General features: G+C 43.2%; 1 protein-coding gene across 1 annotated transcript in view; it reads left to right on the top strand.

Annotated features, from left to right (window-relative positions):
• Positions 1 to 702: 702 nt before the first annotated feature.
• The window catches only part of stau2 (staufen double-stranded RNA binding protein 2), a 109,998-nt gene continuing 97,574 nt past the window's right edge, over positions 703 to 13,126 (top strand). The window contains 5 exon segments of the mRNA XM_083778567.1: positions 703 to 775; positions 2,740 to 2,947; positions 3,492 to 3,622; positions 4,962 to 5,121; positions 8,587 to 8,722. Of these exon segments, the coding sequence (XP_083634693.1) occupies positions 2,749 to 2,947; positions 3,492 to 3,622; positions 4,962 to 5,121; positions 8,587 to 8,722 (626 nt within the window). The 5' untranslated portion in view covers positions 703 to 775; positions 2,740 to 2,748.

Here is a 13,126-nt window from a genome sequence, read left to right as displayed (position 1 = left end):
TCACAAGACACTTCAGAGTGGATTTATGGCGCCTCCTATTGGTCCATCAGTAGCTATAACAGTATCATGGGTGGAGAGGGGGCAGTTAGTAATAACTGAATTGCTCATTTCATTTATAAGTGAAACATAAGTAACATGATTAATTTAGTGAGCTACAATGTCACGATGACTATTGGTTTTATGTCATGGTGAACAGGATGGACAGTACACAGGACAGGATGATTGATGACATGATCTATAATCTGCCTGATTTCAGCATCACTGAGAAAAAAACTGAGTGTGAGAGCCATTCTTCCAGACTGGAAGAGTTCCAGTGCTGCAAAAAAGAAGAGAAGAATAACAAGCTGTGCGTAAAAAATGTCACAGCATCCACAGAATTGCTATGCAATGTGGAGACAAACGGACAAGGTTTGTTTTGTTTTTTAATTCTGATGTATGTGTGGCCCTCCCTGACAGGAAGCAAAGCAAGAAGACTGAACCATTCTGCTCATGTCGGCGGGTTACGCTGGTTTTTATACCAACACTCACACTTCAGGTGAACGCCAATTCAACGCACGACGAAGCAACGTCATGTACGACGAAGTACGTGACACCGACAAGAAAATAAATGCTTATTAACGAAGGCAGTGCGATTATTAACACTTCCCAATTAAACGGGACACTTTTGATGTACGTAACCCACAGCTATAATGTTGGTCTGTTCCTACTTCCATCCAGTTCTCTTTAGTGTTTGCCAATGTTGGAGGTGTAACTGGGGTCTGGCCCTGGACAAAAGGTAAAATTATACCTAGAAATATTTGTCCCTGTTGTGTCGTCGGCTTATAGACTAGCGTGCACTCTGTCGCGTATGTCGTGGCGGTGCACGGAAAGCCCCCCGGACCGCTGGTGAACCGAGACGTTGTGGAGAGATGCAAGCCAGCCAGGGGGGTTCGCTGCTCAGGCCGGTCGGTCAGCCATGATGTTGAGTGTTAACCGGGGGGATAGATGTGGCGGCGAGAATAGTTCATATTCATTTGTTATCAAGATAGCGGGACTGTCATGGGCTGTGACAGTGACAGACCGTGTGCGTGCGTGACCCGCCGCTTGCTTGTCGTGATTTTGGAAGCTGACATTTGCAGCAAAGGGAAAGGAATGGATGATGACGTTAGCTAGTTTGCTAACGGTTATGTAGCTGCCTGGATGCTAAAGCTGTGTGCAGCCGTAGCAGCAGCAACGGCACTGTAGGTTCACTTAAAATGGTCTGCTTCCCTGTAGCCAAAATGTCAATGATCAGATCTGGCTTCATATCGCATCCATAATTGAAGGGAATCGACCATCATCAGGCCAGCAGGGTCGATATACGTTCGGCTGGCCGTGCAGCACTGTACTTTACATTCAGCTGCCTGTCTGTATAAAGGTATAGGAGCCTTGAGGCTTTACAAGGTTTCTGACCTGGACCTCCTCAGGTGCACTGACTGCATGCATGGTGATGATGCATGCATGGTTATTATGCAGCCTGACAAATGCCACACTAACTACGTTTGGGTGTCAGTGACAGTTAGCCCTACAAGCAGAACCCAATGCTACTGAAGTTTCTGACATTTTTTAGACTACGCAAAGCGACATCCAAATTTCAGAAAAGCTTTACGGAGGGTTCCGAGAGGGGCTAAGTGACAGTGTTAATGTCATACTGCATGCACTTATGGTAAATATTAAATAAACATGCTCTCTATCTGTCTCTATATTCTTTGTGCATGATCCTTCTGAGGTCCATGGGAACCACAGGAGCTCCCTTTCTCTCTGATATTGGTTACTTACACCTGGTTACATTACAGGAGGAAGCCTATGATGTGTTCGCCTGTATAATATGGATTCTGGTGGCTGAAGTGTTATTGTATTTAATATACAAAATGCCTTTGAGTATTACTAGTATTTCAGTATGCATTTCTTTTATAGGCATGACTCTTACAGTAAACCTGTGCAAACCTTGGATCTCACCTTACCTAGAAAATAACTCCAGGTCAAATGTTCATAAAATAAACAAAACAAATGAATAAACATGCCTTTAAAAGTAATGTTCAGCTGCAGTGCAACATACTGCCAAGTGCCACCTATTCAGTACATTGAATTCATATTGGTGAAATAACCAATGGGCCATTTCAGAAATTATCAAAAAATATTACAAGAATGTTTTCATTCTTGTAAACATTTATTTTGAATGAAAATAAACTAGGAAGGAGTCTCAGTAAGCCTGTGTTGTGTTCTTTTTACCCACACAGTGAGTAAGTGACCTTAGCAACAGTAAGATGAGGAAAGCTCCTTGATACTGTCTACTCTAAAGGTTCATTGTCTGGGTGCCAAAACTGCCAGTGGATCAGTATGTGAACTTCTTGGTTTGGATTGTGTTTTTCATGCCAGTTTTTGGTGGAGATTGGAGATGGAGATTTCTCGTTTTTTCTTTTACACAGTTAATCACTTGTTTTCTATTGACAGGGGCCATTTTTTCGTAAAGCCCTCAGTTAACATTTACTTGAGCATTCAGGATGTTGACTAGTCTGTTTGTTTCATTAGCCACCTATTTTATTTATTCACTTTCCATTGCAATTTGTCACTTTTAAGGAGTTCTCGTGAGAGTAGTTTACTAGTCTATGTGTCACTCACCACTTCTCTTATTTTTTGTGATAATTAGATACACAATTTAGATTGTTAGACTTGTTGCTAACAAGCTATAGCAAATGTGATTGTTCTCTCTGCTTCCAGGAATAGAGCATGGCTCAAGTGAAAGTGCAGACCTCAGCACCCCTGGCTGGTCCTGGCCTCTCCCCCGGAGTGGCCCCCACGGCCATGGCCAGTCCAGGATCCCTGGGTCTGCAGCCCTCTGTCAATGGCACAGGCCCGGCCCCCACGCCCGGCTGCCCTGCTCCTTCAGTCGGATATGGGGACGCCCCTGTGTCTGCCTCCCCACCAGGTACACTGCCACACATCAATGCAATACATGGAGTCCACTCAGGTAGTAGATCCGCACAACTCTGAGAGAGTATAAATGGAACCATTTGTCACACCCCTAAGGATCCCTGAGAGTCCTGGACCAGAACCACTGCAATACATAGAGACCAGGTAGACTGTCAGTTCAGTAGACCATATCAATATACTACATAGAGAGACCAGGTAGACTGTCAGTTCAGTAGACCATATCAATATACTACATAGAGAGACCAGGTAGACTGTCAGTTCAGTAGACCATATCAATATACTACATAGAGAGACCAGGTAGACTGTCAGTTCAGTAGACCATATCATTCAATATACTACATAGAGAGACCAGGTAGACTGCTTGCAGGTATGACAACATTATGATAAAACAGACAGGCATTCAGGCAATACAAAGATGACAAGGCTATATGTGCCTACAACAAAGTGAAATAAAAGATCAACATTTAAACGGAGACAATCAGGGATTATTAGTCCATAGCAGAGTATCTCACAAGTTCTGTTTTGTGTTCTTTTTTCAGGCCCACCCCAGGAGAACATGGCAAACCCTAAAGAGAAAACTCCCATGTGTTTGGTGAATGAGTTAGCCCGTTTCAATAGGATCCAACCACAGTACAAGCTCCTCAATGAGAGAGGACCTGCACATGCTAAGGTGTGAAGCCTGGAAATTATACTTGTATATGTTTTAACTGCAGCAGTTCACCCAACAAATAAAAACTATATTGTCCTCTTATCTGGAATGGTATGAAGCCATCCAGATAATTTTGGAGGGACTTGCAGAGGACCTACCTACCTTTCCAACACAAAATAAAAATCGCAACAAAAACACAAACGTTACCTAACTACATTAGACTAAACAACTAACATAAATATAAAGTGTAGCTCCTGTCACACCAGGACAAATGCAGTGTCTCACAAGACTATATCAAAGTGTCTTTAAACAAACAACATACAAATGAATCAATAACTCAAAATATCTGCCAGAATGCGCATCCAGACAATGCTACCATCGACCACAGGTGACGGTTCTTATATAGTCAACCCTGCACTCTGAGATTGTTGATCTGGGCAGCAAAACGGTAATCACCAGAGGTGACATTCTGGTTCAGGATGGCCTGGCAGTCAGATGACAGAAAGCACCTGTCCTTTGTATTGTGTTGTTAAATGTGTGACAACATTTGGGGGCAGATCAGTTCATGATTTGGCATGAATTGCATGAACTCAGCCGTCTGGCCTCACAGAGATTCTGTAGTAAAAATAGGCCTACGTACTTACTGAATCCAAAAAGCTGTAATCCACAATTTATTCTTGTGAATAAAATGTTATTTAGACCAATCTCTCAGTGTGTGTTATTACAACACAACTAACCAACTGCGGTATATGTAGTTGACCTTACTGCTCTTCTGTTGAGACAAATAGATCCTGTCATCAGGTTGTCAACTGGTTGAGAAGAGGTATTGCATGAAGGTCAAAAAGTATTTTATCTTCTACCCAAATGGGGAAACTTTATTAATAGATGATTTAATGTGTTGCTATGGCAAGCAGACAATTATTCTTATTAACTCTAAGCGTTATCCAAAAGACAATTAGAATTGGCGATTAGAAAAACACATGCTTTGAAGTTGGCCTTTTTATGCAATACTTGTCATCTTGATTATCTTCTTATTTTATTTTATTATTCTATCAATTACTTTTTTGATGAATAACAAATCAACAAATCTATGTGAAACTATTTTCATTTTATAATTGACTACATTGATTAGTCTGATTAGAGAAAGATCTTTTTTAAATAGATCTTTTATTGAAGTCAATAATCAGTTATTCATTATAATCAATTGCATAGATTGGTTTGATACTTTGATTAACCCCTATATCATTAAATTATATAGGGGTTATGTGGTTACCATTAATTTCGACAACCACACTAGTCAAATGGCTTGCAGGCGGCCTGAGTAGTAACGTCTCTCTGCCTGCGGGTGTCACTGTTGCAGATCTTCACAGTGCAGTTGTCTCTTGGGGAGCAGGTGTGGGAGGCAGAGGGCACCAGCATCAAAAAGGCCCAGCACACCACGGCCTCCAAAGCTCTGGAAGAGAGTGTCCTCCCCAGACCAGCACCACGCTCCCCCAGAGTGGACATCAACAGCAATCCAGGTACCTAAACCAGTAAACACCACCAACCATTGCAGTGATGTTTTTGACAGCAAGTTTTTGTCATACTCTTGAATAGCTCCATACAGTATATGCAGGTCTAGGTGATGATCCAGTCTTCTCCATGTATGGCTATCCAGGGTTTGATGAGGTCAGTGTCGTGATCTTCATATATGGAGACGGCCATATATTAACCATATCATATTTATTGATCTGCTGTCGTAGCAGCAGCCAGCAGGTGTTCACTGTTTGAGTCAGATGATCAAAGGTGAATGAACTAATGGTTACCTTCCTTTAATTAGGAAGGTAATTAGGAAGGTAAAATAAAATGCATGCTCATCTGAACACTTAACAAAGCAGCCTTTGGGCTGCTTTTGAGATTATCAAGTGGGCCTTGATCCTACTGCATAGTCCCTGTTAGTTATTGTCAAAGTTTTTTGTTTCGTAGTACCCCTCCACCGAATGTTACTTTCTGTTCCAAATTTTCTTTGCAAACTGCGCACAGGATTGTGGTTATAAATTGAGCGGCATGCCATATCACCGGCTACATTGAGCGGCATGCCATATCACCGGCTACATTGGCAGCCAGACGGACTAGCAGGTTGATTCTGAAAACAGCCTTTTGTTTTAGTGCCCCAACCACATGGAATGACCTACAGCTTAAATTAAAGATCTGTTCTCCCATAACATAAGTTTTCTCGTACGTCTGCAATCTTTGATTGCAGACTTACCCCATCAAGTGTCTGCAACTGCAATGTGTGCTACATCACGCGATGAGGAAATGTTGCTGTTCTGTTTTTGTTTATTGCTTTGAAATGTTGTATGATGTTGTATCTCGACGACACTGCAAATGAGGGTAATACATTTAGAGAATAAATAAAATGAAAAATGTCAAAGTTGCCGTGTCATTAGGGGTACATTACTTTGAGCCAAATAGCATTTTAAGAGGAGGATAAAATGTTAACGTTCAAAATGATGTTATTTGTCAAACATGCTCTATGATGGTGCCTCTTGAATCAATGCACTACAGGTGGTCGTAGGAAAACATTAAACAGCTGAGAAATGTGCTGGAGGGGGCTTTAATATAATGACTGTCCTATGAGGATGGCATTGCTTGTTTGGATAGAGATATAGTTGCTGCTATTTTCTAATTCACATAGATTGGAGTGAAGCTGATAGGGAAATCTCTGTTTCAATATTTTTATTAAACAGAAAAAGACATGAACTTATGACACGTGACTTAACCAATTCTGGGCGGGAACCACGTTCTGTAACAGTTTTCTTTCCCTCTATTAAACACTTGAAGGTTCTCAGAAGGCTTAGATCAAGATCTATAAAACATTCATAAGATCAACCATAATCCCAAATGGGTTGACACTACAATAACAGGACATAAAACCAAAAACCAAAAATATATGCAAATCATAAAATACATATGCCAAAGGGGCATAAGGACAGAAAGTATATACAAATCATAAGTACCTATTCACAGTTTCACACCAAATTGGTGTGAATTAGACATCACAATATACTGTAACTGCCACCATCATCTCTTAAATCTGACCCCTACCTCCCCATTGATATGTCATCTAACTGGCCTCCTCGGTCACTCCAATACACATAACATTTGACCACTCATCCTCTATATGAGGCGCCAATGGTAGCCATGCTTCGACAAATACGGCCAGGTTGCCCCGTAGGACACATGAGAGCCTCTCCAATGGCATGTTTTTTCAAACCATAGAATAACACTAGATTTTTTAAATCTCTGAACAAGTTAGCATAATCAACCTTGCCTCGACTGTCTACTGCTGCCTGTGCCAGTGTGATAGTAAAGGTAAATGGTAAATGGTGCATTTATATAGCGCCTTTATCCAAGGCGCTTTACAGAGATTGTGCATTACATTCACCCATGCACACACACATTCATACACCGATGGCAGCGGAAACCATGCAAGGCACCAACTAGCACATCGGGAGCAATTAGGGGTTCAGTGTCTTGCTCAAGGACACTTCGACAGTAACTCTGGGGGAGCCCGGGTTCGAACTGGCAACCTTACGGTTACCATCCAGGCACTCTACCCCTGAGCCACCGCCGCCCCTAGGGCCTGGTAGCCAGAGTTTAATGTGATTTAGACGACAGCCCTATGATAACGTACACAACATCAAAGGAGCTGCTGGGTAAGCAGGACAAGCTGTCAGGCACAGTCAAGTAGCTGGGGGAATTTGAGCAGTGTTCGTCTAGGAGAATATCTCTTTACATGGCAGCAATTGTTATGCTATGCAGTTCAGCTTGACAAGTTAATTGCTACACTGATATTGTGCTGTGCAGCTTCCACTATTTACATTGGAGTGTATTCGCTGGAGTTTGGAACAGCTGCAAAATAAATGCCTGCTGTTTATTAAAGTTTGGCAGCTGTTAGATTTATTACTTTTATTTACTAAACGTTTTGGGACTCGGGAGTAACATTTGCATCTTTGTTTCCAAGTACCCATATACTTAATGCTTGCAAGCATTTCTTTTGTAGCCTTGACAGAAAATAGTTGATATTATTATTATGAATTCACTAATAGTCTGGTATCTGGCTTTAGTCCATATTAGCTAAATTTCATATTGCTGTAAGAAATATTATTTAGCTCTGTATATATATTTGGAGTCCTGTATGATTTAGTGACGGCGATAATGTGGTATTGTGCGGATAATGTACATACATACAGTATAACAGATATATAACCTCACAACGCAACACATTGTGAGCTTGTAGATCTTATCTATTTTAGCTATTTCTGAATATTTTTAAAGGGGATGTAATGAGTAATTAGAAACGGGGAACGACAAAACGTATTCCATGTTATCATATCCAAAATCCCAGATGATATATCTAGTCCTATTTCACAATATTGATATTATATTGTCCAACCCAAATGTTGTGAAATATAGACGGTACTAGGGATGCACTGATTATCGACCACCATATATCGGTATCGGCAGTTATTTGCCGTGTTGGCACTATTTGCATATCTGCAGATAAGTTGACATTCACCAATGGCAGTAGCCGATGTTTATCTGTTGCTGTCATGCATCAATATATTGCTTGTGTGTTGGTTATTTGCAACCTACCAAGCTGCAGATTATTTTTATAAAGATGTACCGGCACAAAAAGGGGAATGAATAACAACAAAAACAAAATACCGTGAGCAAATATCGGGTGTCAGCCAAATTGGTATTTTATTGGCCCAGAATTTCCTTTTCGGTGCATCCCCAATGGATAGCTTGTAGAGCTACTATTTCATATACATTTGTGACCGTTTCACAACAGATTAATTTATACACATGAATGGAAACGATTCTGACAATTATGCCAGAAGATATTTGTGACCACCACACATAATTGTGACCACTGCAATTATGTAATAATTGTGACAGGCCTCGCACTTAATCTCTGAATCTCCTCTGTGTGCACGCAGGCAGCATAACCCCCACGGTAGAGCTGAATGGTCTGGCCATGAAGAGAGGGGAGCCAGCCATCTACAGGCCCTTGGACCCCAAGCCCGTGCCCAACTACAGAGCCAACTATAACTTCCGAGGGATGTTCAACCAAAGGTGAGGTGCCTAGTTCTTTAGTACATCTTGAATGTGGCTAGTTGCTTGAATAGCTACAGTGAGGTATTTGTAACATTATGGCATGGTCCGAGCTGAGGTCAAATTGGGACCGATTAATTTTGACATTCTGCTTCTTTTCTTTTTGAGGGGCCCTAGCCCCTCCTATGCCCAGCTTTTGGTGTCTGTGTAAACACAAACAGAAAACGGAAGACACAAATTGTGATTGGCCGGAATGACATTTGCGATAATTTGATTTGTTGAGCAAGGAATGTGATGTATGTGTGTTTCGATTCAATACTTCAGCACTAACTACAAAAGTTTTGACAGTTGACAATTGGATTATATGGGTTTATTATGGGTGTAAGGAGCTCATCTTTGAAGCTTCAAGAGGCCTATATATTGTTTTGAACAGTTTTGAACATTTTGAAATATCTCTTTCATTACGGGAGAGGATATCTCCTTTTTTATGAGTCCATAACTCCCAACTCATGTTCTAATATTGGACTCCATAAATGTGAATTTCATCAAAGTCTGAATGAACAGAGGATGAACATCCTCTGTCCATTCAAGACTTTGATGTAATTCACGATCTCTGTCCTGTATTCATGCACATGTCATTGTCTTTTGATGCTTTAATGGCGGCAGTGGTCTCTTTGATCCCACTGACCCAGATGTCCTGTCTGTGCGTGTCAGACGTGTGTGCGCCCCCCCCCCCCCCCGGCCCCTCCATATGTTTGCTAAACAAATGAATGTGGTGCCCTCGCAGGGTCCCATCGCGCTCCATCTCTGTCGACTGGCCCCCCACCCTCCACACACCCCTTTCCTGCATTGCCAGAACCACCCAGCTATTTCCAAAACGCCATAAAAACGCCACACAGTTCCGATTAATGATCCCCTCTACCCCTGGTGAAGGAATGTGCAGAGATGATGGCGCCCTTTGCTTTATTTATGCTAGACCATGTGCTGACACACACACACACACACACACACACACACACACACACACACACACACACACACACACATCCAGGTACACCTTGCATGGTGGGAGGTCATTTTAATAGGCTGTAGAGGAGAGATCCATCACAAAGACAAAAACAGGTGTGAATTTATCCTTACCACTGTATGTGAGGTATGACCCTCTATATATACATATTGTGCAGTAGTATTTTATAGTTACACACTAGTAGTGTAAATATTTTTATATTTCATAGTATAAGAGAGGTAAGGTGTGAAAACGAATCGAGGCTGTCTGTCTGAAGTTGGACTGGCTGTCTGAAGTTCGCCCAGTCTCCCCTATCAGTCCTGGGGACATGATAAACTGCATGCTGTGATTTGTTTTTTCCTGGTTAGTTTCATTAAATGCCCTCCAGGTGGCAGTATATCCTCATTTCTTTCATAATTACAGCTTCATAGAAGTGCTTGTGTAAGGTGAGTGAGCACCCATTTTGTAACAAGCAAGTTATGAATGTGGTGAATTTTTATATGCAGGTGCTAGTGGCTTTTTGTCTCCACCAGGCCGAAGGCATGTGGGGAGAGTATGTTTTGCACTCCGTCCGTCCGTCCGTCCGTCCGTCCGTCCGTGTGTCCGTGTGTCCGTGAACAGCTAATCTCGGCCACCGTTAACCCGGTCGATGCCATATTTTGCACACACACTCCCTGGATGCCAACGATGAACCTCTGCCCCAAACTTTCCAGAACGGCCTGTTATAGCGCCACCAGGAGGCCGCTTTGTGCAAAACAAGTTTTTGCACAGTACACCTACAGATTTTGTCCAAACATCACGCAAATTGGTACACAGTCTCTCTAGAGCCATTCAACGAAACGGGTCTTTCAGATTTATCAGACTCCATCCTGATTGGTTAAGATTGGCTTCCAAAGTTCACAGGAGTGCTCAGTTTCAAACAAAATGCTGCAAATCATGAACACATCGCGTGATTTCCGTGAAATTGTGCACCCACATTCCCACTAGGCCGAGGACCAAATGCCACATGAACAATTACAACTCAGCCTCAAGGTGGCGCTATAACTGGCCGAAAAGTGTTTTTACCTCTAACTGCACGGATCTGTGGATAACCTGGTGGAGACCTGTGCCCGGAAGGGCACTTTTTCTAGTTTTTACTGCAGTACACTTTGTAGCAAATTTGAGGCCAAAGACACACTGAAAAATATCAGCAGAAAATGTGAGGGTCATGAAAGTGAAATGATGTTCTGATAAAAATTATCATGCTGTGACTGGTGCGTGCGTGTGTGTTTGTGTGTGTGAGAGAGAGAGAGAGAGACCGAGTGAGTTCAATCACATTGCAGCTGTGTCTTGTTTCCGGGTAGGTGAGCTTTGTTAGCAGACAGCACCAGCATCTGGCTTGCATCTTCCCCACTATTTGATCCATGCAAAGAACAAACATACGATGAGAGACAAACGCCCTTTGACGAGAAAAGAGCAAAATCTGTTTTCCCAGTCCGGTTCTGTCCGTCAATGTCACCTGTCACGTCGATGAGCGCCTCTACGCGGCTGACAGGCAGCAGCACGCCCCACTTGGTCCATACTGTTTGCTTACATCACTTTGGTGCAGAGGCTTATATCACCTTAAGTTGGGACTGAAGACAAAAAGACAGAAAGGGAGGGAGAAAAGCAAAGACAGCCAGAGAGAGAGAGAGAAAGAGAGAGAGCTGTGCCAGAAACGCAGCAGAGCCATAGACGGACTTGCTTATATCATCCCAAGGTTACTGGCGTTTTCGCAAGGTCCCCCGTCGTTCACTCTCAACGAGCCCTGCTTAAATGAAAAGGGAGACCCTGCTGGATCACAGTCTCTTCTCTTTGATGACCTTCCATGGCCAGGGAGTGACGGGCCACATGCACAATCGCTCTCCTTAATGGTGCTGGAGGGAAGCGAAAGGTGTCCATATGCCCGTGTCCTCATCTGTTATGATGTACAAGAGTGATCTGGAGTCATGTTGATGGAGGATGTTATCATTAAAAGGCCGGCCCTGCCCTGATTCATCAGCCCCCTAATCACCGCCAAGAACAGTATTGATTGATTCAGAAAGCGCTCTGATGGAGGAATATGGCAATAATATGAAACATTCATTCATCAGCGTCTTCATGAATCTTATTTATGGTGAAAGGCCCTGTGCATAAATTCTTACCAGCCAAGTCCTGTCCACCCCCCCCCCCCCACCTGCTTTTATTCAGCGGTTCATTTGTACGATCGCTCGATCACTCCATTCGCCTGCCCTCAACTCTCGTTGATTCTCCGAGCGAGGGACAGATCGCATTATCAAGATGTAAAAAATGTGGTTACATCAGCCCCCGTCGGAGTAGTGGAGCGCTGACTCCTGTGTTGTCATTGGAGCACCTGATTCCGGCGGTGACTCATTTCAAACTTCTCCACGCCGTCCACAGCAGCACTCCCAGTATTCCCTGCTGTTCCTATCTCGGGGATGGGGGCTGCATCCTGCACTCTGTCAGATTTGTATAGACCCCTTCCCTGTTGGAGCGCTGTGCCACCTCCACGCAGCACCTCATTTGTGTATGACAGTAACATTATGCATGGCAACAGGAATAACAGCAGGCTGAGTGACTTGGGGGTGGGGGGTGGGGGATGGGGGGGGGGGGGTGCTCCGCCGTGTGACATTTCCTCCTGTGATGATGGTGTGATATAGGCCGGCCGTGGGTAGTCCCACCGTCCCATTACGAAACAAAGGAAGACAGGCCCAGGGTTCCTCTCCACCCAAAACGGCGTGCCGGAGAGGGCCGGCCTGGAAACGTGCGTCACTGTACAGCCCACGGTACAGACAACATCAGTATGTCGATACGGCTCATCTGTTTACGTTGTGACAAAGACAGCAGTTGCGGGGGCGGTGGGATGTTGGATCGTCACATGGGTCCATCTTCTCAATGGTTACTCTTTATCAACCCATCAATTGAATGTTTGTTTAACGTTCCACATGTGTTCCAGATTGTGGCTAGTGTTGTTTTAAGACAAATCATGGATGCACAGGCTAATAAAACAAACTCTTTTGTTATTCTGTGTATGACTGAGTGTTGAAGCCATATTTACTCAGATCTGGGGCTATAATTCAGCACAGTTCATTCTCCCATGTGACCATGATATCAAGAGCATCATGTTTTCCTAATCCAAAGACAAATATAAAGTATCCTTTTGTCACATTGACTGGCATTTGATTTGAATTACGGCAAGTAGAGTCATTTCAGCATCATACATTTTTAACAGGGTCTCAGGAGGGTTCATGTACACAAGTCTGTAGCATTTTCTGCACACCCATCCTGCACCCAACACAGCGCCTAGTATACTCACAAACAAATAGGCTGGTAAACGAGGCTAATCCACAGTTCAACCATGTGGATCCAGGTGTTGTGTGGATCCCCATGAAAATACCTTT

The sequence above is a fragment of the Protomyctophum parallelum genome, assembly GCF_964188405.1.
Source record: "Protomyctophum parallelum genome assembly, chromosome: 12".
Taxonomy (NCBI): domain Eukaryota; kingdom Metazoa; phylum Chordata; class Actinopteri; order Myctophiformes; family Myctophidae; genus Protomyctophum; species Protomyctophum parallelum.
The sequence above is the reverse complement of the archived record's forward strand: the minus strand, read 5'-3'. Positions and strand labels throughout refer to the sequence as shown.